At 47.7% G+C, this 25,350-nt stretch overlaps 1 protein-coding gene across 1 annotated transcript in view; it reads left to right on the forward strand.

The window, feature by feature from the left end:
* The window catches only part of kdrl (kinase insert domain receptor like), a 283,571-nt gene that overhangs the window by 58,558 nt on the left and 199,663 nt on the right, over positions 1-25,350 (forward strand). Inside the window, exon 3 of the mRNA XM_072505640.1 lies at positions 3,630-3,844. Coding sequence (XP_072361741.1) covers positions 3,630-3,844 — 215 coding nt within the window. The remainder of the gene's footprint in view (positions 1-3,629; positions 3,845-25,350) is intronic.

Consider the following 25,350-nt stretch of genomic DNA (forward strand, 5'->3'; position numbering starts at 1 on the left):
CATATTGTTTAAAGAGGCAGTGTCTTCATGAGAAAATATTGAGTGCATTGTGTTGCGTTGTAGGGTAAAGTTGCCATAATCCCAGATGACAATAGGCTGCTTTCCCCTTTGAGGGAGAGAGCTGACACGTGATAATTTAACCCGAGGATCACCACACCTCAAGCGAGGGGCAAGGTTGAGAAGGTGGGGCCGTCATGAATAATCTCAGCCGGTTAATGAATTGAAGCCGTAATGCTGGCCTTGCTCTGCATCACAAATCAGCTGTCTAGCACACTGAGCTAAACCGGCCCCCAACACGGTGAGGAGGGGGGTGCAGAAAATCTACTCCCAGGACTTCCCAAAGTACTCCAAGGGCCTACGCCTACCTTTCCCCATTGCACCCGGTGAACAGCTGGAGAACCTCTAACCAGTGTTTGCGGCAGGCTCCGAATGGAGCGCAATTGCTCACGGCACTTGGACTCAAATGTGATCTGGTTCATTGCCCACATTTGCATATTTAAATGAGTTGTTACACTCATTTAAATACACTCCGCCTGTTCAAAGTTAGAGTCTCCCGTCCCCACCGGCACAGTGCAAGGCAAAATAGAAATCAGTTGTAATGTGCATTTGGGGAGGGGGGCTCAGAGGCCATTGGGGCCCTTGGGTGGTCTGTGGCAGAGGCGGGTCCCAGAGTGCCAGGTTGGCATTGCCAGGATGCCCAGGTGCAGTGCTGGGTTGCCAGTGGACAATGCCAAGGGCGGGGCCTGAGAGGGACCATGATCATGAAAGTGGTGGGATTGAAGGGGGAATGGAGTGGGAGGCCTTAATGGGACACGTGGAAGGTTGGGGGTCCTGAAAGGAGGGGGCTGAAGTGATGGGGCCTGAAATGGGGGGGTCTGAAAAGGTAGGAGGGCTGCAGGGAACCCCATAGTGGAGTATCGCTCACTTGGAGGAGGGGTACCCATTGTCAGCATGGATAGATGGGCCTACGGGTCACGCTCATGCCTGAGTGGTGTGGGGAGAGTGACCAAGGCAGTTAGTGATTGGGGAGGTTGCTCCTCCATGGTCAATGGTTCGCGGTGTAGCCCTTGACCACATCAAAAGAACAGTAAGAAATCTTACAACACCAGATTAAAGTCCAACAGGTTTGTTTCGAATCACTAGCTTTTGGAGCACTGCTCCTTCCTCAGATGAATGAAGTGGTGGGTTCCAGAAACATATATATAGACAAAGTCAAAAATGCAAGACGATTCTTTGAATGCGAGTCTTTGCAGATGATTAAGTCTTTACAGATCCAGACGGAGCAACTGGAGAGAGGGGTAATCATAGGTTAAAGGGGTGTGAATTGTCTCAAGCCAGGACACTTGGTAGGATTTTGCAAGCCCAGGCCAGATGGTGGGGGGTGAATGTAATGCGACATGAATCCATGGTCCCGGTTGAGGCCGTACTCATGTGTGCGGAACTTGGCTATAAGTTTCTGCTCGGCGATTGTGCATTGTCGCGCGTCCTGAAGGCCGCCTTGGAGAAGGACAATCGCCAGGCAGGAATGTTCCCTTTCAGTCAGGGAACACTTCAGCAGTCGAGCGCATTCAGCCTCTGATCTTCGTGTAAACATTCCCAACACTCCATTCTCTGCCAGATTGGGAAACCCGCTACCAGCATCGGGCAATGGGGAATCCATCCCTTCCTCATTTTGAGGGGAATCAACCCCCAAGTGTTGTCTAACCAAGGCTCTAGAGAGCAAAATCGGTAGAAAAGCCTTTAGGTCACAAAATACCCTCAAAAACACACTTTACTTCTTTGATGAAATTTAAGTAAGCGACCTTAAAAACGCCTGTAAAGTGCTTTTTTCATGAAGGCCACCAAAACCGCTGTCCTTTCATTCTGTGGTGTAACTCGAGATAGTGAGAACAATTGATGTGGTTACTGTATAACAACTGCATATCTTTCAAATTGCTACTGCTCTACAAATATTGCAGAATACAATAATATGAGATAAGGCTTTTTAAAAAATGGATGGTGATAACATTTTGACGATCAGTGATAATACGGCTATTTTTAATCCCCACTTCCACTAATCACTCAACATCTCACTATCTTTAGGCTTCACCTTTTTCTTTCTCCTCATTCCACATTCTCCTTCCTGAAATCAATATTTTCCACCCACCCTTCCACTCTGCAGGCTATTAAATGATAACCTTGCCTCATCTTTGATTACTTTTTGACTCGTTTCATCTCTTTTAGTCTTTAAACCTTGATGGGAATTTCATTGATTTTAAAAATAAAGCTGCACGCATCATTTCACCAGCGTTTTTCTCCCAAAAATGTTACCGGCTATAAACATCATTAGTTCTTGCTTCAAACATTTTCAGTTTTGGCAATATATTTTGTGATGCACAAAATCACACAATGGCATTATATGCCATAAATACATATCCTGGTTTTATTAATACACAGTAAGTGTAAAAAATAATGTAGGTCCAATCTGAACAGATGAAAATGAGTTCAATGAATTTCTGTATATTATCAGATGCATTGCCTTTTTCTTTGCTCTCATACTTAGGTCATAAATTATGCTAATTGTCCACCTGTAAATTCTTTTATATGTATTATGCATGTTATTTCAATTCCTGTGCCACCCTTATTCTGCTAGTTGTTGCGTACCGACGCCTTCACATTATGTTGTATTTTTAGTCTGTTTTCTATCCTGGGTGGCAAACAGTTGGACAGCATTTGATGTTACCACAATATTCAATAGGTTTGGACAGACCACCCAGTTGGGCAGTAGGTTTTTAAAATCAAATTGTACCAGTTTAGCTGAGTTAATACTTCCGAGTGAGCTTGTCGGTTTGATCAGTGCGAGAACAGGTGAGGTGGGGGGAGGATTTGTTGTGACCACCCGCCCCATCACACGCCTCCCCACGATGCCATCTCAGGTTGGGGGGGGTGGCCAATTGTGTAGGTCAGCCCTTGACCGAAACTAACTGCAAATAATATTACTCACGTTGCTGCTGAAAATCTCAGCCGTCATCTAGCCCAGATTATTCCAATGTACTGAGAGCACCCAAAGCTGTTGTTCTGTGTTCTAACTCATACCAAGTCCCATTCACCTGTGCACACTGATTGTCTCCCAATCAAGCAACGTATTGATTTTAAAGTACTCATCCTGGTTTTGAATGCCTCCATGGTCTCACTCTCACCCAATCTCTGTCATTTTCTCCAGCCTGTAAGCCCCTGAGATATCTGCCCCCATCTAATTCTGGCCTCTTGAACATCTTAGATTTTATTTACAATGCTCCACCATTGTTGTCTATGCCTTCAGTTTCCTGGGCCCCCAGATCTGGAATATGATTGTTCACATTTTGGCTTTTCCATACATTAATCCACTATGAATGCGGGATCATAGAATCTCTCCTATAGTGTTCTGCACTTTGAGCTTTAAAGTGATAAGCAGTTGTATAAATGAAAGTAATCATGCTGTTTTCCCTGATAGGATAACGCAGCTGGAGAATTGACAAGCTTATAAAAAGACTAGACAAAAGTTTGAGTCAGTAGTCAGATAAAAATGGGGGAAAAACAAAGCAAATGCAGTACTAGTAATGCAACTGTTACGTCTGTGATTAATTTTAGCCATTATGGTTTATCGACAGGGGGAAGGCATCCTTGAACTGGTTTGGACCAAATCTACCTGTTGCTACATATGACAGATTAAATGTAACCAACTACAGGTGTAATGACCTAAAGAAGAAGTATTTTTGCAGTACCGTTACTTTAAGGAATGCTCATCGCAATGATACAGGAAGCTACACTTGTAAATATGCAGCCAATGAAAACCTTAAATCCCAGATCTATTTATTTGTCACAGGTAAGGAAACCCGTTTAAAATCCCTTTTTTCTATAAGTGTGGGCCTTGACTGTCTGGATGTGTTCGAAACTAATAATCCCATCATGGAAAAACCAGAGTGTAATACAGTGTGGCTTGGTGACCCTTTGACTGTAAAATACAATTAAATAACACCGGGGAAAGTCCAAATGAGCTTACAATTTATAGAGTCATAGAATCCATACAGTGTGGAAGGAGACCATTCAGCTCAACTGAAAGAATAAAGGTTTAATTGAGACAGAATATCCTACACTTGCTCAAGAGTAGTCTGATTGAGTGAACAACTTTTTGACAAATCAATATTCCTGCAAAAAGATGTTTGAATTGGGGTGGTCTTCTGGGAAGCTGTGCTGTGGAAAATTGGGGCACATTTTGGAACCTGTAATTCAGGAGGAAGTGCAGGCTGGACATTTACAACTCCCTTACAGAGTTAATGATCAAGTCACCCCGCCTTCCAGGAGAGGCTTTTCATCACACAATAGCATACAATATGGGGGAATGGACATCATTTAAAGAAGGAGACTTTGCTGTTTAACGAATAAATGTAACCCAGTTAAATTACATTGTACATGATCTGGTTTATTTATAATCTTGTTTTAAGATTATTCTCAGACCACTGTAACATTGTAGGGGTAATCAATGTGCTTGCTTCTCCTGACCACACAAAAATAAAAATGAGAAATTTTGGGCTGGATTCTCCATTTCTGCGACTCAGTGTTGATGGAGAATCCAAGGCGGAGAATCGCAGGTAGGCCCTCTAATGATATGCAAATGATGTTTAAAGTATGCGCGCCGTGCATTGCAATGACGCCATTTTCGAGCTGACGGAGCATCGTGATTTGGCGTCAAACCAGTGCCTGCTGCGATTTGGGCATCGGAAGCTATTCTCCGCCCGATCACCCGCCCTGATTTCGCCGTCATCCAATGGAGAATCCTGCCCTTTAGATGGATTCTTGTTGAGAAGCATTATGCACTGGATTTTAAGTTTGCACGGTGCTGGAAGGTGAGGAGTCCAGTAACATGCGGGAAACCCTGAAGTCAGTGCAGCACATCTGGGAGTGGCTATTTCATAGAATCCCTACAATACAGAAAGAGGCTATTTGCCCATCAAGTCTGCACTGACCCTTTGAAATACCACCCTACCCAGGCCCTATCCTCCATCCTGTAACCTCACCCTAAGGGGCAATTGAGCATGTCCAATCCAGCTAATCCCCTGCACATCTTTGGACTGTGGGAGGAAACATGCGGAATCCCGTGCAGACACGGGGAGAAAGTGCAAACTCCACACAGACAGTCACCCAAGGTGGGAATCGGACCCAGGTCCCTGGCGCTGTGAGGAAGCAATGCTAACCACTGCGCCACTGAGCCTTTGCGCTATCATGTGATATCTGGTTTCTTAATCAATTAGCTGCAGTGAATGTGACACTGCATGATGTGATTTCGCCTCCAGCTTTTACAAGGACGTTCCAAATAGGTAATTTGAAAGGAAATGGAGTTGGAAGCCAAAGAGAAGGAAGTACGAGAATGGAAACCAGAAGGCCAAAGTCTGTGGCTCATTTCAGTGATGTCTCCTGGGTGTTCTGTTGAGGCTGTGAGAACTAGGAGAAATGTTCTGTTCCTTATCAAAGCAAGCTGGGGGACACCAAGAAGGTGTGGTTGGAGGTGGCACAAGCGGTCAAATATTAGGGGCGTATCACTCCTAGATACAGTATAGGTAGTGATTCAATTGCCTGAGCAGAACAGGTAATGTGGGAGCAATGGCACAATCACCTACATCTTCATGAGCACAATCTCCTCATCCTGCACCAGCACATGATTCAAGCCAACTGACAACGCAGGTACGCTTATCCCTCCCTGCCTATGCATTCCCTCACAGCTCCAACTCCATTGCTGCCACTCACCCTCAGCCTTATGCAATATCCTGCTTCTCCCTCAAAGTCACCCTCAATAAATGTTCTTCATCCATCTGTTCAACACATGCTATTACTGTCCGTCCTCGCAGGAAAAGAAAGCACAGAACACCACAGAAAGAGAGGGAGCTCTCCAACCATCTTAAAGCAAGAAAGTGCGTGTCCGTCATAGGCTCCAAAAACCAATCTGTATTGTCCAATGTCCAATGGCAGCACGGTAGCCTTGTGGATAGCACAATTGCTTCACAGCTCCAGGGTTCCAGGTTCGATTCTGGCTTGGGTCACTGTCTGTACGGAGTCTGCACATCCTCCCGTGTGTGCGTGGGTTTCCTCTGGGTGCTCCGGTTTCCTCCCACAGTCCAAAGATGTGCGGGTTAGGTGGATTGGCCATGATAAATTGCCCTTAGTGTCCAAAATTGCCCTTAGTGTTGGGCGGGGTTACTGGGTTATGGGGATAGGGTGGCGGTGTTGACCTTGGGTAGGGTGCTCTTTCCAAGAGCCGGTGCAGACTCGATGGGCTGAATGGCCTCCTTCTGCTCTGTAAAAAAAAATTCTATGACATCTCAGCAGTCAGAGCAGAGATACCTCTTCTACCTACTGAAGCCTTAGGGATTGCACCTCCTCTAAGTACGGGTCCTAAAGTAAAGAATTGTAACTGCAAAATGGTATACTCATCGGTGCGTTGCACAATATTGGATTATAAGTTCATGTTTTATATGCAAACCACATAAATATTATTGTTTTAGACCACTTTCCCATCTTGTTCATTCTTGGTAGCTGGTTAGCAGGTGGCCTTTTGAGTTGCTTGAGAAGACATGGAGCACAACTCTCCCAAACTCCATTCAGTCCTTTTTTTGGTGTATTTTGCACCAGCAGATTCGGCTCCTCAGAGATCAGAAGGCACGCCAAAGCAAACTTAAGCAACAGGCCACCTTACTTCCCCCCCCCCACAGACATCTCGCACCCCCCCCCCGCCCCCCCCCCCCCCCCGCGCAGACAAGGGGAACACCCTCAAATCTCGACCACAGGGGAAACATTCCTCCAGAACTAAATGTTTGGGTCACCCACCCCCCCACCCCTCCCACAACCACCAATCCTCGCCGTCATCAGTCCCCTGCCCTCTCCACCACCTCCCCCTTCCACAATGAGCGACACTCCATTATGGGATTGCCAAAGGCCTCGCTCCCTTCAGGCCTCCATTGAGGTCCCGCCCTTTGGTCCTACCAGGGTGCCAAAGGGCTGTGAACAAAGAACAAAGAAAAGTACAGCACAGGATCAGGCCCTTCTGCCCTCCAAGCCTGCGCCGACCATGCTGCCCATCTAAACTAAAATCTTCTACACTTCCTGGGTCCGTATCCCTCTATTCACATCCTATTCATGTATTTGTCAAGATGCCCCTTAAATGTCACTACCGTCCCTGCTTCCACCACCTCCTCCGGCAGCGAGTTCCAGGCACCCACTACCCTCTGTGTACAAAACCTGTCTCGTTCATCTCTAAACCTTGCCCCTTGCACCTTAAACCTATGCCCCCTAGTAATTGACCCCTCTACCCTGGGAAAAAGCCTCTGACTATCCACTCTGTCTATGCCCCTCATAATTTTGTAGACCTCTATCAGGTCACCCCTCAACCTCCGTCGTTCCAGTGAGAACAAACCGAGTTTATTCAACCGCTCCTCATAGCTAATGCCCTCCATACTAGGCAACATCCTGGTAAATCTCTTCTGCACCCTCTCTAAAGCCTCCACATCCTTCTGGTAGTGTGGCAACCAGAATTGAACACTATACTCCAAGTGTGGCCTAACTAATGTCCTATACAGCTGCAACATGACTTGCCAATTCTCATACTCAATGCCCCAGCCAATGAAGGCAAGCATGCCGTATGCCTTCTTGACTACCTTCTCTACCTGTGTTGCCCCTTTCAGTGACCTGTGGCTCTGTACACCTAGATATCTCTGACTTTCAATACTCTTGAGGGTTCTACCATTCACTGTATATTCCCTACCTGCATTGGGCCTTCCAAAATGCATTACCTCACATTTGGCCAGATTAAACTCCATCTGTCATCTCTCCTCCCAAGTCTCCAAACGATCTAAATCCTGCTGTATCCTCTGACAGTCCTCATCGCTATCCGCAATTCCACCAACCTTTGTGTCGTCTGCAAACTTACTAATCAGACCAGTTACATTTTCCTCCAAGTCATTTATATATACTACGTACAGCAAAGGTCCCAGCACTGATCCCTGCAGAACACCACTAGCCACAGCCCTCCAATTAGAAAAGCACCCTTCCATTGCTACTCTCTGCCTTTTATGACCTAGCCAGTTCTGTATCCATCTTGCCAGCTCACCCCTGAACCCGTGTGACCTTTGTACCAGTCTACCATGAGGGACCTTGTCAAAGGCCTTACTGAAGTCCATAAAGACAACATCCACTGCCCTACCTGCATCAATCATCTTTGTGACCTCTTCGAAAAACTCTATCAAGTTAGTGAGACACCACATCCTCTTCACAAAACCATGCTGCCTCTCGCTAATACGTCCATTTGCTTCCAAATGGGAGTAGATCCTGTCTCGAAGAATTCCCTCCAGTAATTTCCCTACCACTGAGGTAAGGCTCACCGGCCTGTAGTTCCCTGGAATATCCTTGCTACCCTTTTTAAACAAAGGAACAACTTTGGCTATTCTCCAATCCTCCGGGATATCACCTGAAGACAGTGAGGATCCAAAGATTTCTGTCAAGGCCTCATCAATTTCCTCTCTAGCCTCCTTCAGTATTCTGGGGTAGATCCCATCAGGCCCTGGGGACTTATCTACCTTAATATATTTTAAGACACCCAACACCTCGTCTTTTTGGATCTCAATGTGACCCAGGCTATCTACACACCCTTCTCCAGACTCAACATCCACCAATTCCTTCTCTTTGGTGAATACTGATGCAAAGTATTAATTTAGTACCTCGCCCATTTCCCCTGGCTCTACACATAGATTCCCTTGCCTATCCTTCAGTGGGCCAACCCTTTCCCTGGCTGCCCTCTTGCTTTTTATGTACCTATAGAAAGCCTTGGGATTTTCCTTAATCCTATTTGCCAATGACTTTTCGTGACCCCCTTCTATCCCTCCTGACTCCTTGCTTAAGTTACTTCCTACTTTCCTTATATTCCACACAGGCTTTGTCTGTTCCCAGCCTTCTAGCCCTGACAAATGCCTCCTTTTTCTTTTTGACTAGGCCTACAATATATCTCGTTAACTAAGGTTCCCGAAATTTGCCGTATTTATCCTTCTTGCGCACAGAACACTTGCCGGTCCTGAATTCCTTTCAACTAGCATTTGAAAGCCTCCCACATGTCAGATGTTGATTTACCCTCAAACACCCGCCCCCGATCTAAGTTCTTCAGTTCCCGCCTAATATTGTTATAATTAGCCTTCCCCCAATTTAGCACATTCACCCTAGGACCACTCTTTTCCTTGTCCACCAGCACTTTAAAACTTACTGAATTGTGGTCACTGTTCCCGAAATGCTCCCCTACTGAAACTTCTACCACCTGGCCGGGCCCATTCCCCAATACCAGGTCCAGTACAGCCCCTTCCCTAGGTGGACTATCTATATATTGGTTTCAGAAGCCCTCCTGGATGCTCCTTACAAACTCTGCCCCGTCGAAGCCCCTAGCACTAAGTGAGTCCCAGTCAATATTGGGGAAGTTGAAGTCTCCCATCACAACAACCCTGTTGTTTTTACTCGTTTCCAAAACCTGTGTACCTATCTGCTCCTCTATCTCCCGCTGGCTGCTGGGAGGCCTGTAGTAAACCCCCAACATTGTGACTGCTAATTCCTGATCTCTACCCATATAGCCTCGCTGCCCTCTTATTCCTGATCTCTACCCATATAGCCTCGCTGCCCTCTGAGGTATCCTCTCGTAGTACAACTGTGATATTCTCTCTAGCCAGTAGCGGAACTCCGCCACCCCTTTTACATCCCCCTCTATCCCGTCTGAAACATCTAAATCCTGGAATGTTTAGCTGCCAATCCTGTCCTTCCCTCAACTGGGGGCGAAATTCTCCGACCCACCGCCGGGTCGGAAAATTGCCGAGGGGTGGTATGAATCCCGCCCCCGCCGGCTGCCGAATTCTCCGGCGCTGGAGATTTGGCGGGGGCGGGAATCGTGCTGCGCCGTTCTGCGGGCTCCCCCCGGCAATTCTCCGGCCCGCGATGGGCCGAAGTCCTGCCCATTCTATGCAGCTCCCGCCGGCGTGAATTGGAGTAGGTCCCATAACGGCAGGACCTGGCGGTGCGGGCGGGCTCCGGGGTCCTCGGGGGGGCGTGGGGTGATCTGGCCCTGGGGGGTGCCCCCATGGTGGCCTGGCCCGCGATCGGGGCCCACCGATCCATGGGCGGGCCAGTGCCGCGGGGGCACTCTATTCCTACGCGCCAGCCGTGTAAGCCTCCGTGATGGCCGACGTGTAGGTGACCCACCCCTGCGCATGACGCTCCCGCGCATGTGTACACCCACGCCGGCCGGCGGAGTCCCTTCGGCCCCAGCTGGAGCGGCGCCAAAGACCTTCCACGCCGGCCGGCGGGGAGCCAATCACTCCGGGGCGAGCCTAGTCCCTAAAGGTGCGGAGAATTCCGCACCTTTGGAGCGGCCCGACGCCGGAGTGATTCACGCCACTCCGTCCCGCCAGGACCCCCCACCCCGCCGGGTACGGTAGAATCCCGCCGGTCTCTGTAATGGCAACAACATCATAGTTCCAAGTACCAATCCAAGCTCTAAGTTCATCTGCCTTACCCGTAATACTTCTTGCATTAAAACATATGCACTTCAGGCCACCAGACCTGCTGTTTTCAGCAACAGCTCCCTGTCTGCTCTTCCTCAGAGCCATACTGGACCTATTCCCTAGTTCTCCCTCAATGCTTTCAACTTCTGACCTATTGCTCCGGTACCCACCCCCCTGCAATACTAGTTTAAACCCTCCCGTGTGACACTAGCAAACCTCGCGGCCAGGATATTTATGCCTCTCCAGTTTAGATGCAACCCGTCCTTCTTATACAGGTCACACCTGCCCCGGAAGAGCTCCCAGTGGTCCAGATAACGGAAACCCTCCCTCCTACACCAGCTGTTTAGCCACGTGTTTAGCTGCTCTATCTTCCCCTTCAGGAGACCCGCTACCCGTTCTGAGACATCCTGGACCCTGGCACCAGGGAGGCAACATACCATCCTGGAGTCTCTTTCACATCCACAGAAGCGCCTATCTGTGCCCCTGGCTGTAGAGTCCCCTATGACTATTGCTCTTCTGCGCTTTGACCCTCCCTGCTCAACATCAGAGCCAGCGGTGCGACTGCTCCGGCTGCTGCTGTTTTCCCCTGATAGGCTATCCCCCCCGACAGTATCCAAAGGGGTATACCTGTTCGAGAGGGGGACAACCACAGGGGATTCCTGCACTGACTGCCTGCCCCTTCTGGTGGTCACCCATTTCACTGTCTGCACCTTGGGTGTGACCACATTTATATAACTGCTATCTATGATGCTTTCTGCCACCTGCATGCTCCTAAGTGCATCCAACGGGTGCTCCAACCGAACCATGCGGTCTGTGAGGAGCTCTAGTTGGATGCACTTTCTGCAGATGAAGCCATCAGGGACGCTGGAAGCCTCCCGGATCTGCCACATCTCACAGACAGAGCACTGCCCTGCCATGTCCCCAATCACCCAGGAGCTACTATTGCCTCTGAGCCCCCGCCATGGTTATCGCGTCTGGTGTCCGTTTGTCGAGACCAGTAGTGATTCCCACCAACACCATGTCATGTCATCGGGTGGGAACACTGCTTTTTCCCAGAAGATTCAGCATCATGCCGACGTTGCATATTAAAATCTATTTGAATGTATGGTAATCAGGTTCATGCCCTCGCTGGGGGTGAACCTGATTACGTCTGCTGGGAGGGCCCGGGAACATTGTGAACTGTTCGGTGCCCGCCTCATATCCCATTTCAGGCCTCGCCCGGTATTTTCCCAACATAGCGGGATTTGAACTGGGCACAATGCGGTTGGAAAATCTCCTCCATGAATTTACATGAGCAATGGGGGGGGGGGGGGGGGGGGGGGTTTACTGTGGGGAAACTTGGTTGTTTCCAGGAGTAGTTTGAGAGTAAGTGCCATGATTGGGGATGGGGCGGGAGGGGTGCAAAAGTGGCTTCAGACATTGTTAGATGGATGCCCTGGAGGAACATAATGAATCGTCTGCGGTCGGGAGGCGGGGTGAGTCAGATTGAAGGGGGTGGGAAACCTCGTGCAGGTGGTGATTCAGGGGTAGGGAATACCGTGAGGAGGTTGCTTCCTTTGGGAGGGGGAAGGGGGGAGAAGAGGGGGAGGGGGGAGGCCCCTGAGAGTTTGGGGGTGCAAGGGATCTCTTGTGTGGGGACCAGTGTAGCTCTTTAAAATAGTTGCGCTGAAGTTGGCAAAAGAAAATTCTAACTCTTTCAGAGTTACTCGTGTAATACTGGGTGAATCATTGAAGTTGGCAATTTAAATTGTTTTGTCGGATGGTTCCCACTGCAGTTGTCCAAAGGAAGCTAGTGCATCTGGACAATTGCTCATTAAACGCTTACCTGGAAACTTCCAAGAGAGATTTCCTAGCACATCTTTGGGGTACCCCTGCACCCCCAGCACCACCACCCCCCACAAATCTGATGCTTGGAAGCCAGAAAATTAAGGGGCATTATTTCCTGTTTTAGAAATTAATATCAATGTAAGGCACCCATGATCGAGTATTGCAAGAAGAGGAAGAGATAATAAAAGATTCCACTGTTTTGTTTCAACGAGAGTCAATGTGGTTTGCATCCAGTTTCCACACCAGCCTACTTGAAAGAATGTACAAGCTGCCCTGTTTTATCTCAACAGGTCTGAGGCGGCACGGTGGCACAGTGGTTAGCACTGCTGCCTCACAGCACCAGGGATCCAGGTTCAATTCCGGCCTTGGGTCATTGTCTGTGCGGAGTTTGTATGTTCTCCCAGTGTCTGCGTGGGCTTCCTCCGGGTGCTCCGGTTGCCTCCCACAGTCCAAAGATGTACGGGGTAGGTAGATTGGCCCTTAGGTGTGGTTTTTTTACGCAAAGAGTAGTGAGGCCGTGGAATGCCCTACCTGCTACAGTAGTGAACTCGTCAACATTGAGGGCATTTAAAAGTTTATTGGATAAACATATGGATGATAATGGCATAGTGTAGGTTAGATGGCTTTTGTTTCGGTGCAACATCGTGGGCCGAAGGGCCTGTACTGCGCTGTATTGTTCTATGTTCTATGTTCTATGTTCTATGTTCTATGTTCTAGGTTATGGGATTACAGGGATGGGGCGAGTGGAGTGCTCATTTCAAGGATCAGTGCAGACTCGATGGGCTGAATGGCCTCCTTCTGCACTGTCGGAATTCTATGGTAGTACCTGTGGAGAGAGAACGGAGATAATGTTTTGAACCTGGATGACTCTTTGTCAAAGCTGGAGTCATCCAGCTCAAGTCATCCAGATTTGAAATGTTAGCTCCCTTCTCTCTCCGCAGATGCTGTCAGGCCTGCTGAGCTTGTCCAGTATTTTCTGGTTTTATTTCAGATTTCAGCATCCGCAGTAAATTGCTTTTATCTGCCCTTTATAAGGACGCGTTCTGTGCCACGGGCCCGGGGGCTGGTTAAAAGAACCCAAAGCATTTAATTTATTCCCTTTACCACCGGAAGAAAAAGGTAGTGATTCTACCTTAGGAGATAGTAGTGATACTACCTTGCCCTGACCAAGGTTGAAACCCATCTTCTCCATAACTTCATAGTAACAAATGCAGATGTGGGTTACTGAAGATTGATGTAAACCAATTTACTAATCTTGAACTTGGCAATCTAAGTAGCTGGAATATGCAAACCAGATAGTGACCGCTTAATCTATATTAAATTTCAACATGAAGGATATGTCGTGAGGGTCACATATCGTCCAGACTCAAAGCCACTCATAGCAGGATAGTTTTAAACAGAAATATAGAAACATGCTGAGTGAATTGCAGAAAGCGTTTGCAGGTTGGAAGGTATGGTGAGTAGAGTTAAGTGCAGAATTGGATGGTGCCTCTTTGATTTCATTTCTGCTTATAGGGAAATAGATTTTGAATACATCAGAACTTCTGGTCATACTCTATTATTTCCTGTTCCTCCGGTATTTTTAAATGTTCCTGATATAACATGATGCATCAGTGTCAGGATCTTTGCAAATTGGCAGTGACTAAGAAGTTCCAAGAGAAGTAATACAAAGCAATGTCATTTAGTTATACATTTATTCACCCAAAGTCAGTCTTGCTTTATCTTGATTTACTCTAGTTGAAGTCAATTGAGAATTAGTAAGTGAGTTCAAAGGTCACTTTGTGGTAACAACAGCACACTCCCAAAACATACTTTTTCCAAAGATGGGAGAACCATTTTGGGTGTAGATTAAAATGTTGGCGACATAATCATGCAAAGGAGGATAATGAAATGCCCAAAATTCAACATCACAGAATGAAACTCTTGGAGATAGGGCTCAACCCAGCAACAACAAGAACTTGCATTTAAATAGGGCGCGTTTCTCCGAAAATATTTTGAAGTGTGGTCTTCGGCGGGAACCGAGGCGTGATTCCTGTTGAGTGGATCGGTGCAATGCCAATCGCAATCCAGCCACACTTGGAAATGTTTTTGGAGCCAGTGGAGGTTCACGTCTGGAACACGAAGAGGCCAGCAAGGCCGGATCCTCAGCGATTAGGAAACTGTTTTTAAAAGGCGCCCCAATCTCAGAATAAAACTGCAGCTCCCTTCCAAATCACTGTCAAGGCTCCCCCTCCAATTGCTGGTAGGGCCCCACCCAACTGCTGGACTGCCCCCCCCCCCCAATTACTGGCAAGGCCCCTCCACTGATCACTGGCAAAGCCATCCCCCAACCACTGGCCAGGCTCCCCCTCCAAGTGAACGACACACCATTATGGGGCAGAAGCACTTCAGATTTAATGGAAAATGAAGAGCTATAAAAACAAACAAAGCTAAAGACCCCTTTGAAATATCCTGGACCTGTCAATCAAGAGACTTGTTAAAAAGTAATGGACCATGAAATTAAATGGAAACAATGCAGTTCAAAACTTTTAGGCTTCTCAGCAAACTCAGAGGCTTGAAAAAGTTAAAGGGGAATTAAATTGAAAGTGAAAAAAACACTTCAATAGTTTTCCAACACATCAAAGGGAAGATTTTACCTTATCTGACAGGTTTTTTAACTTGACATGCTGGGAGAGCGTTTAAATGTTTTCAAAGCTACAGAGGGGAGACGTTTATCTTCATTTGACAGATCATTCATATTGACATGCTGGGTGAGAGTTTAAAGGTTTTAAAGGCTACAGAGAGAAGACTTGCACACAACCCCATCCCAGAAGACATCCCTGACCTGAACCCCTCCAGTCAAGCTCAAGCCACCACCCCAATCCCCACCTCCCCTGTAGGACCCCCCTCGGCACTGTGGAGGTAAGTGTTCTCCCCCTCTCTGTCCACGGCAGCTAATTCCCACTTTTGAGGACCAGCATTGATTGCCGCCTGTGGGAGTTAAAGCTGGGTACGTTGGGGGGGGGGGGGGTGCAGGAGCATCCCGGGAGGCTTTAGCATTCCACTTCAATCTCGCTAATAAGATTGAAATGAGTGCTAATGAGTTCTGATGCCAGGGACTTGACATTTCTGGGCGAGAACCTGATCTCACCAGGGGTTGGTCCGGGAGACTTGCAATGGGTTTGACATCCAGCAAGAATTCCAATTTAACGGGCCAGCGGGTATCCCGGCTAGGGCTAACAACCCCGGAGAATCGCCCTCAGAGTGTCTTTAATGCATTAAAATATTTTTTGACACTGAGCCACATATAAGATATAAAGACAGGTGATCAAATGTTTGATCAAAATGGTAGATTTAAAACAGTGTTTAAAGGAGAGGGAGGAATAGAGAAAAAGAGATTTAGGGAGGAAATTCTAGAGTATTAGGCCCAAGCAGCTGGAGGTAGAGGGAATATAATCAGGACTGCGGAGCGAGGCCAGAATTGGAGGTGCACGGATATTTCTGAGGATTGCAGAGCTGAAGGAGGTTACAGAGATAGGGAGAGATGAAGACATGGAGTAATCGGATCACAACTATGAGAAATTTACAATTAGAGCATTGCGAGACTGGTGTCTGAGTTCTACCCTGGAGCAAGGGCTAGATGGCATAGTGGGTGCAACCAGTGTCATTCCATCCCAAAATGCTGGAATCACAGCCTTGTTTCTTTATTGATTTAAATAAACCAAATGAATTTCTGGGGGCATTGCTCAAAGTAGATTGTGTCTTAATGCTATTTTATAATATCAGGTAATTTATACCATGAACTGTGCAATGTTTCATTTGTGCCAAGATGCAAATGTCTTTAATTTCACCTATTCCTTTCAATGTCACAAGGTATATTTGTAAAGTGAGGTATGCCTTGGTCAATTGCAGGTTAATTATTGTCAGTGAGAGAACTTGACAGAAAGGTGGACACTTGCAAAACCAATATGAAATTCCTACCTGTCTTGCACCTTAAATTATCAAATGTTTAACAAAGCTGAGATGCATAAAATGTAGCTGATGTTCGCACCTTTTTGTGGATGAATATTTTGCATCATTATCAATATGGATAGTGAAATGTGCAATATCATCAAAATAGTATTATTCACCGTGCATGGTTTCAATACACATCCAAAGACCTGAGCATTCTTTCAAAAACTCCCAAGAGGAATTTAAAACAACTTCAGTGTGTTCACATTGATATATAATTGTAAGGGCATTTCATTCTGTGCATGACCAGATTACTTATTTGGTTCAATCCTTTCAGATTTAATGAGCTTTTGCATCAAACCTGAAGTAAGATTGCTGTATTTATGATACATCTGTTGTGACCTTCACCGTCTTTCCTTTAGAATAGTGAGCACCCAAATTACAGAGTACTGTACTGTTCTTGTGGACGTGATGAAAAACAGGTTCCCAGTTTTAAAAAGAATCAAATACATTCCACAGTGGACAGCTTTATGTATGAAGTGCATGTGTTCACTGCAAACAGAATTCCAAGCACAGGAACAGCATAAAATAGGTCCAATATGTCATGAATTATGTAGCAGAAATGGAATGACGCTGTTTCATCCGGAATATGAGTTTGGGTCCAGTATGTGTCTAAGTGTAGGAGTACTGGAACTGATATCCAAAAATGAGCATTGGGCATTGAATAAATCCCTAATGCCTTGACCATAACTCCTTGACAAGAAACTTTTCCACCTAGCCGACGCCTATAGATGAATAAGATAGGCTTGCTGAACTGTCCCACATTAGGTTCTGATTATATTAGCATTTCCACTATCAACTTCCCAACAGGATGTGCACAAGCTACCAAGTCTCTAAATTAACCTTTTCTGGACCATTAACAAATAAGAAGTCCATGTTATGACCAAATTCATAAACTAACAACAATTTATTAGTCCTGGAATTAGGCTTGAACATTGAATGTGTAAATATTTTGTCAATGTGGTTCATTTATGAAACAAAAGAGACTACAAAGCCAGTTAAGTTATGCCACACTAATCCGGCATTAACTGATAATAACTGTACATTTGAGATCCACGTCAGAAACTGAAGTAAATTTGTGAGTGTACTTTAGGATGAGATTAGCCTAAAGTTGACATTAGATAGCTGGTCCCACATTACAACAATAAATACACTTCCAGAGTACTTTGTTAGTTCTAAAGTGCATTGAGACATTGGTGGCCATGAAAACTTTCTTTTCTGTTCTTTTAGTCTATTTAGTATATCAGAGCTTATCTGGTTGTGGTTAGCAATGTTTCCAGAACTTGTATCTCTTCATTAATATGTGACCTGGATTAACTGGTTGTATCGCTTTTCTTTGAGGGGATGCAGCTAGCTTTCTGAAATGTCAAAGTGATTAACCAAAGTCTTCACGTTAAAGGTGCGACATAAACGCAAGCAGGTGTTTTGTAGAGGTCATACCTGGTTTTGCCAGATCTTCTGTTTCTGAACAAATTCACCTTCCCCCAAGTTAACTCTGTGAATTAGCTGCCTTAAACCTTGCTTCCCTTGGCCTCAAGGTGGTTGGTACATCTAGGCGACATGCTTCAATCTGACTAGTATCACTATACAATTTTAACCTCTGTAATATTTTACTCACTCCTTGTCTCTTGCTCTCTCAGGTATGCACTTGCCAACTTTACACATTGCATTATAATAATAATCTTTATTTGTGTCACCAGTTGGCTTACATTAACGCTGCAATAAAGTTACTGTGAAAATCCCCCAGTCGCCACACTCGGGCGTCTGTTTGGGTATTCTGAGGGAGAATTCAGAATGTCCAACTCACCTAACAGCACGACTTTCTGGACTTGAGGGACAGACCAGACAAAGAAATCCCACACCTTCTGCTACCACAATTGCTACAAGAGCTAGAACTAAACAAAGAACTGATATCTGAGACATAGCTCTGATTTCCAAGAATTCACCCCAGTTCTAGAGATAATCTGTGGAATGCATGTCAGTAGGGTTTGGTTCTCCGGTTGCCGAAGGGAGTCAAGAGTTATGGGGGGGCAGCAGGAAAATGGAGTTGAAGCTTCAATTAAATCAGCTGTGATCTTACTGAATGGCACAGCAAGTCAAGGGGCCAAATGGTTGTTGTGTTCTGTGGTATAACTGTTGATAACTAAGGAATTACAGTACAGGTGATGGCTACTAAATGAATTCAGTGAATTCTCCTGAAGCTACCCTGAGTGCGACTATCTTCTTGTATGTCTTACTACCAACAGGCGGGCTTCTTGAGACACGTGATCGATCTCTATCGCCACCAGCTGGTTGGAGGTCGCATTGCTAACTATATGCAGAACTGTACACAGGCACATCACCACAATGGTCTGCTCCTGCTCCTATTTCTTCTGTATTCTTACCTTCTGAAAATCCTGGTGGTAGCCTTCATGACCTCCAAATTGATAGAACATCAATGCTTAGACATACCAAATCACTCTTTGCCCCTCAGCTCCAGGCCTTCCCTGACAAAAGGGGTCATGTATTGCTCCAAAAGCCTTTATTTTCCCTTAACAAGCATGGCTTATGGTTTGATGGCTTGTCTTCCATGTCTGATGAGAAATATTGTGTTTCTATGAATCTTCATGCTTAAATTAGCATTGGCTTTATCCTTTCCTAGTTTCTTGACAGCTCACTCCATTTTCAGGACACAGTAACGGTAATTCTTTGGGCATTTCTCCCACAAGCGAAAGGGAAGGTCAAAGGCAATAATTTTTGTCTTTTGTAGCACAGCTGCTAGATTTTCTTTATCGCAGCCTAGCGCTCACCAGCCAGAAGAATTTGAATGTTGCAGAGTGCCAACTTCAATGTTAAGTTAAGGGCAATTTGGTACTGTAGACTGATGAAAGAAAAAGAAAAGCAAGACTTAAATAGCACGTTTTGCAAATTCAGATTGTGCTTTCCTGTTGTAATGTAGGAAATGCGACCAACAATTTGCACATAGCAAATTCACACAAACAATAACTTGAGAAAGATCAAATCATCTGTTCCTTACGTGTTGATAAATATTGGCCAAGACACGGGTGATGACCCCTCTGCTCTTCCTTTAATTAGTGCCATGTGATCTTTAACATTCACTTCAGGAGCCTTGGGCTAACAGCTCATCTGAAGGATGGCACCTCTGACAGTGCAGCACTACCTCATTACTACTGCTGTGTCAACTTAGATCATGTGATCAAGAATCTGGAGTCGAATTGTGAATCCACAACTTTCTGACTGAGTTCAACTCGACCAGGATTTGGACAAACCAAATCATTTCATATTTTGTTTTACCAGCAGACTAAGAAAACATTCATCCCAACAGGATAATAATTCTGAGAATCAGTTGTAAAACTCCATTTGCAATATATTTTTTTTATATGGGTTGCAGGAACAGGAGTTTTGCTGAAGTAAAATAATATGTTTGCATTTTTGTTTGAATCATCCTAAAGCATGCCACATTGACAGAATGATAGTGATTCAGAGTGGAGCCTTGGTTGGAAGGTTCTTTTATTTAGCTTATCTGTGTGTGTTTGCTAACAGAAGCATGTGGTTCAGTTTTTGAATAGGCAGAGGCAATTTCAGCTTTACTGTGGTGTAGACCAGTGTTTTTCAAACTTTTTTTCCGGGGACCCATTTCTACCAACCGGCCAACCTTCGGGACCCACGCCGGCCGACCTTAGCGACCCGTGCCGGTTGACGTTCGTGACCCATGCCGCCCGACATTCTCGACCCCCCATTTTCTCTTACCTTTAATGCGAGAGGTGAACCTGCTTGGTCCTCATGATCTCACTCCAATCAGATTTACAGGAGGAGAGCGTAGATTTCGTACCTCAGTTCGTAAACTCTGAGTAGCTCCCCTGTTGACTGACCATTACAGTAACTCTTCAAGCGGATGGAGTCCACCGTCATTGGGATTGACTGGTTGCTATTTTGATTCAATGCTTTAATGTAGTCTAAAAGGTCAGCAAAAAACTTATAGCCGCCCTTCAGGACACAGAGGGTGATGATGTGATGATTTCCCATTGCTTTTATTATCTCCCGTGCCAAACGTTTAGTTCTGTCCATGATTAAACCATGAGGGATATATACTCTCTCCAGAGCATTACAGTAATGTTTAGGGATGCAAAACAGATCGAGGTCATAGCCTTGTTCATCATCAGTCATCATCACGCAGTCAGCCACCGCCATGCCGCGATCGCACTTTGACGCCGGGTTCAGATTCCAACACTCCCGGGCCACAAGCACACTGATGAGCGGACATGCATGCGCAGTGCGGCCCCATTTTTTTAGCTAGTCGCAGCTGCCATTTTTAACGCCGCTCGCAGCCGGCATTGTTAAAAGCCAGCTGTTGCGCGTGAATTCCCATGATCGGGCACCCCCGGTGGCTGGCTCCGTGGCCCTCCCGACACCTGCCTGTGACCCACCTGCAGGCCGTGACCCCCACTTTGAAAATGCCTGGTGCAGACTGCATCTCACCAGTTTGAGAAAGCCACAGAGACAGAGGCGGATTTACAGTTTGTGGGGCCCTGTACTCACCTTCATTTCTGGTCCATCCCCTCATGACATCATGCCCCCTCCAGACCCCTCCCTACCCTTGCCCCACAGGACTCAAAGGCGCAAACCACAATAATACACAAATTGATCACCGCTTTAGTGCTTTTTAACTTGAAAAAACACACCTGTATGAATAATTACTGAATTAAAATCCAGGCTTATTCTTCTCTTGCCCATTCCATCCTCATAAACTCTCCCGCCCTCCAAAATGTAACCCAGTTCTCACACCCTCTCCCTCCCGGCAAGTGTGCAATCCTGGCTAACCCACCCTCAAACACTCTCCTGCCCCGGTCCCCCAACACCTTCCCACTCTTCCCCCTAACCCCATCCCCTCTCAATCTCACTTCTCTCTTAAGGTCTTCAAGGCAGCCTCCTGCCTCACTTGTCATTTCCCCGTGCTGTCAAGGCCTGATTTGATGCCTCATGCCTCGCTGTTGCTGCCTGGCCTGCCTCAGGCAGTGGCTGGGTCAAGTTATCCCCCCCCTGCTCCCCTCGCTGCTCAATGGCTGCTGTTGCTCTCTTTGGTTGGCTCTTAATTACGTTTAATTACGTTTGCTCAAGAATCGCCAGGTATCTTTCGACACCGCCACAAGGTTCAGAACCGAATACTGATCAATGGCTCGATACACCAGTTAGTAAGTTCAAAAGCAATGCTCATTTATTTACACACACAGTCAAATATACTCATGCGTAAACTCTACAAACTAAACTACCACTATTACTAAAGCCTATACTTAGCTTCGGGTGCCCACTCAGTCAGAGGAACAATGGCCATTGCTCGGTTCTGAGGTTGCTGGGTTGAGCTGTTTACAGGGTAGCAACTAGGAACGTCTATCTCGTAGCGTGCGTTGACTTGGAACTTACTTGGTCTGCTGTAGCTGCTAGGCTGGTCTCTCTCTTCGTTGAGAGCCAAAGCCAAAGGAGGAAGATTCTCCCTTGGGGAATACCTTTTATACTAAAAAGGGTTTCGCGCGCTTTTGGGCGGGCCTTGAACTTGGCCTCAACTAATCGGGTCTTTCTCAATCAGTCGTATTGATCTTCCTCCAATAGAGGGGTGGTTCCCTGATCACTGGGCGTGGCCTAGTGACCGTTGGTCTGCTTTGTCTTAGCCTCTTCTGGCGCCGGGGTGTCTGCCTTAACATTGTGTATCTAAATGTTTCCCATTTGTCCCCGGAGATGGCTCATTAGTATGTAGATTGCTTGGCAGTTTCTGTCCTGTCTGAGAGTTTAAGGTTCTAATCAACATTCAGAGCTTGCACCTGCTCGTTTCTTAGCATTGTCCAATTTTCCCTGCATTCTTTGCAAGTGACCATTTTGTAATCGGGACGTGGATTACGTGGCTATGATGAATGTATAATTACTGATAATTCACCAGTGCACTGTGTTATGTTATTAACCCTGTGGACTCTACCTATGGGCCATTGTGTGGCTTCACCCACAGGGGATATGTTGGGGCATGTACGGGCTCCGCCCATGGCTCCACCCGCTTTACAGGAAGTATAAGAGCTGCTGACCTGCGGGGCCGCCTTCAGTGTTGTACCGGTCACAGGCAGGCTCAGTTCTAAGCTGATTAAAACCACGGTTTACTTCTCCACGTGTCTTCGAGTGAATTGATGGTCGCATAAATTTCATCAGCTTAAAATACTACGATGGAATCAGCCCTCAAACCTGACAGACTGGAACTCAAACCACAGGCCGCGGAGGCGAAATAAACTTTTTCACATTGGCTTCGATGCTTCAAGGCCTATCTCGCCGCGTCGTCTATGCCATCCATCACTGACGAACAGAAGCTGAGCCTCCTCCACGCACGGGTGAACCATCGCATTTCTGTCCAGCTCGACGAAGCCGCTTCCTATACAGAGGACCTCGCACTACTCGAATGCCTCTACGTGCGGCTTGTGAACGAAGTATACGCACAACACGTCTTCACCGCTCGCCGCCGGCGCCCCGGGGAGTCGCTAGATGATTACCTACTCGACCTCAAAGCCCTCGCGCGCAACTGTAACTACCATGCCGTTAAGGCCACTCAGCACATGGAGCTTGCCGTCTGAGACGCTTATGTGGCGGGGGTCCGATCGAACTATGGTGAGACAGCGCCTGCTCGAAAAAGGGACCCAGGACCTGGACGACACGGTAAAACTGGCTACCTCTCTGGAGGCCGCTTTTCAGAGCCTTATTACGTTCCCGGCAGATCACGCAACCGCCTCGTGGGCCCCCAACCCAAGACTGTCCCAGGCCTGCGCCATCATGGGGGGCTACCCTGCTACTTTTGCGGCCAGTCCCAACACCCCCGACTGCACTGCCCGGCCCGCAACGCGAACTGCAGCAGCTGCGGGTGAAAAGGACACTTCGCCAAGGTCTCCCTGGCCAGGTCTAAGAACTCGAACTCACAGACCCGATCCACAGACTCACAGGCCCGCAGACCCCGCAAGGTGGCAGCGTGTCTGCCGACTCCACCTCCGCATAACTGTGCGACTCATGGGGGCCGCCATCTTGGCCATCCTCCCCCACGCGGCCGGCCGCGTGCGATCCATGGGGGCTGCCATCTTGGATGCCATCTTCCTCACCGCCCGCCACGCTCTACCAACGGGGGCCGCCATCTTGGCCGCCATCTGCTACGCCGCTCGACGCGTCCAACCTACACGGACAGCAATCGCGGGGCCACCCCAGCACCTCCGATCACGCCACCGGCTACCCACACCTCAGCGCGGTCACCCTGGACCAGTCGCGACCTTAATACCTCCGGAGCTCCATGATGGCCGTCCAGGTTAACGGGTACGAGACACCTTGCCTTTTCGACTCCGGGAGCACAGAGAGCTTCATTCACCCTGACATGGGAAGACGCTGCTCGCTCCCAATATTCCCGACGCAACAAACCATATCCCTCGCCTCTGGGTCGCAATCGGTGCAAATCCAAGGGTGCACTACTGCAACCCTAGCGATACAGGGCGCTGAGTACGCTAATTTTCAACTATATGTGCTGCCAGACCTCTGCGCTCCTCTCCTTTTCGACTTCCAGTGCAACCTCAGGAGACTAACTCTTAAGTTCGGGGTGCCCCCTGCCCCCGCTCAACATATGCAGCCACGCGACCCTAAATATTGACCCCCCCCCCCCCCTCTTCGAAAACCTCACCGCCGATTGCAAGCCAGTCGCCACCAGAAGCAGGCGGTATAGCTTGCAGGACAGGACGTTCATGAGGTCCGAGGTCCAGCGTCTCTTGCGGGAGGGGGTCATAGCGGCCAGCAATAGCCCCTGGAGAGCTCAGGTGGTGGTCGTCAAGACCGGGGAAAAGTTCCGGATGGTGGTTGATTACAGCCAGACCATTATCCGGTTTACGCAACTCGATGCGTACCCCCTTCCCCGGATTGCAGACATGGTAAATCAGATCACGCACTACCGCGTGTTCTCCACGGTGGATCTGAAGTCTGCATGCCACCAGCTCCCAATCCGCCCGGAGGACCGCCACTACATGGCGTTTGAGGCAGACGGCCACCTTTTACATTTCCTCCGGGTCACTTTTGGCGTCACGAACGGGGTTTCGGTGTTCCAACGAGCGATGGACCGAATGGTGGACCAGTACGGGCTGCGGGCCACGTTTCCGTACTTGGACAATGTCACCATCTGCGGCCATGATCAGCAGGACCACGACGCCAACCTCCACCGATTTCTCCAAACTGGCCAAAAACTCAACCTCACCTACAAGGAGAAATGCGTTTTCCACACAACCAGGCTAGCCATCCGCGGCTACGTCATGGAAAACGGGGTCCGAGGGCCCGACCCTGACCGTATGCGCCCCTTCTACAACTCCCTCTCCCTCACTGTCCCAAGGCCCTGAAGAGGTGCTTTGGATTTTTCTCCTATTACACCCTGTGGGTCCTCCAGTAGGCGGACAAAGCCCGCCCACTATTTAAGGCCACCCTCATTCCACTGGCAGCCGAGGCTCGCCAGACCTTCAACTGCATCAAGGCGGACATCACCAAAGCGCGCAAGATGACCGGCTACGGGCTATCCACTATGACCTCTGCCACCCGGGGGTCACCCGGCTCGCCCATTACATCAAGGCCCGCAACCTCCCCTACTCCACCGAGGAGGTCAGAGCTATAACCAGAGACTGCCAGATCTGTGCGGAGTGTAAACCGCACTTCTATCGACCGGATAAGGCCCACCTGTAAAGGCATCCCGGCCCTTTGAACGCCTCAGTATCGATTTCAAAGGGCCCCTCCCCTCCAATAACTGCAACACGTACTTCCTTAACATCATAGATTCTCCCACTTCCCGTTTGCCATCCCCTGCCCTGATATGACCACCCCCACTGTCATTAAAGCCCTGCATAGTGTCTTCACCCTGTTTGGTTTCCCCAGTTATGTCCACAGCGACAGGGGCTCGTCATTCATGATCGACGAACTGCGTCAGTACCTGCTCAGTAAGGGC

This window comes from Scyliorhinus torazame, chromosome 5 (assembly GCF_047496885.1).
Source record: "Scyliorhinus torazame isolate Kashiwa2021f chromosome 5, sScyTor2.1, whole genome shotgun sequence".
Classification (NCBI taxonomy): Eukaryota; Metazoa; Chordata; class Chondrichthyes; order Carcharhiniformes; family Scyliorhinidae; genus Scyliorhinus; species Scyliorhinus torazame.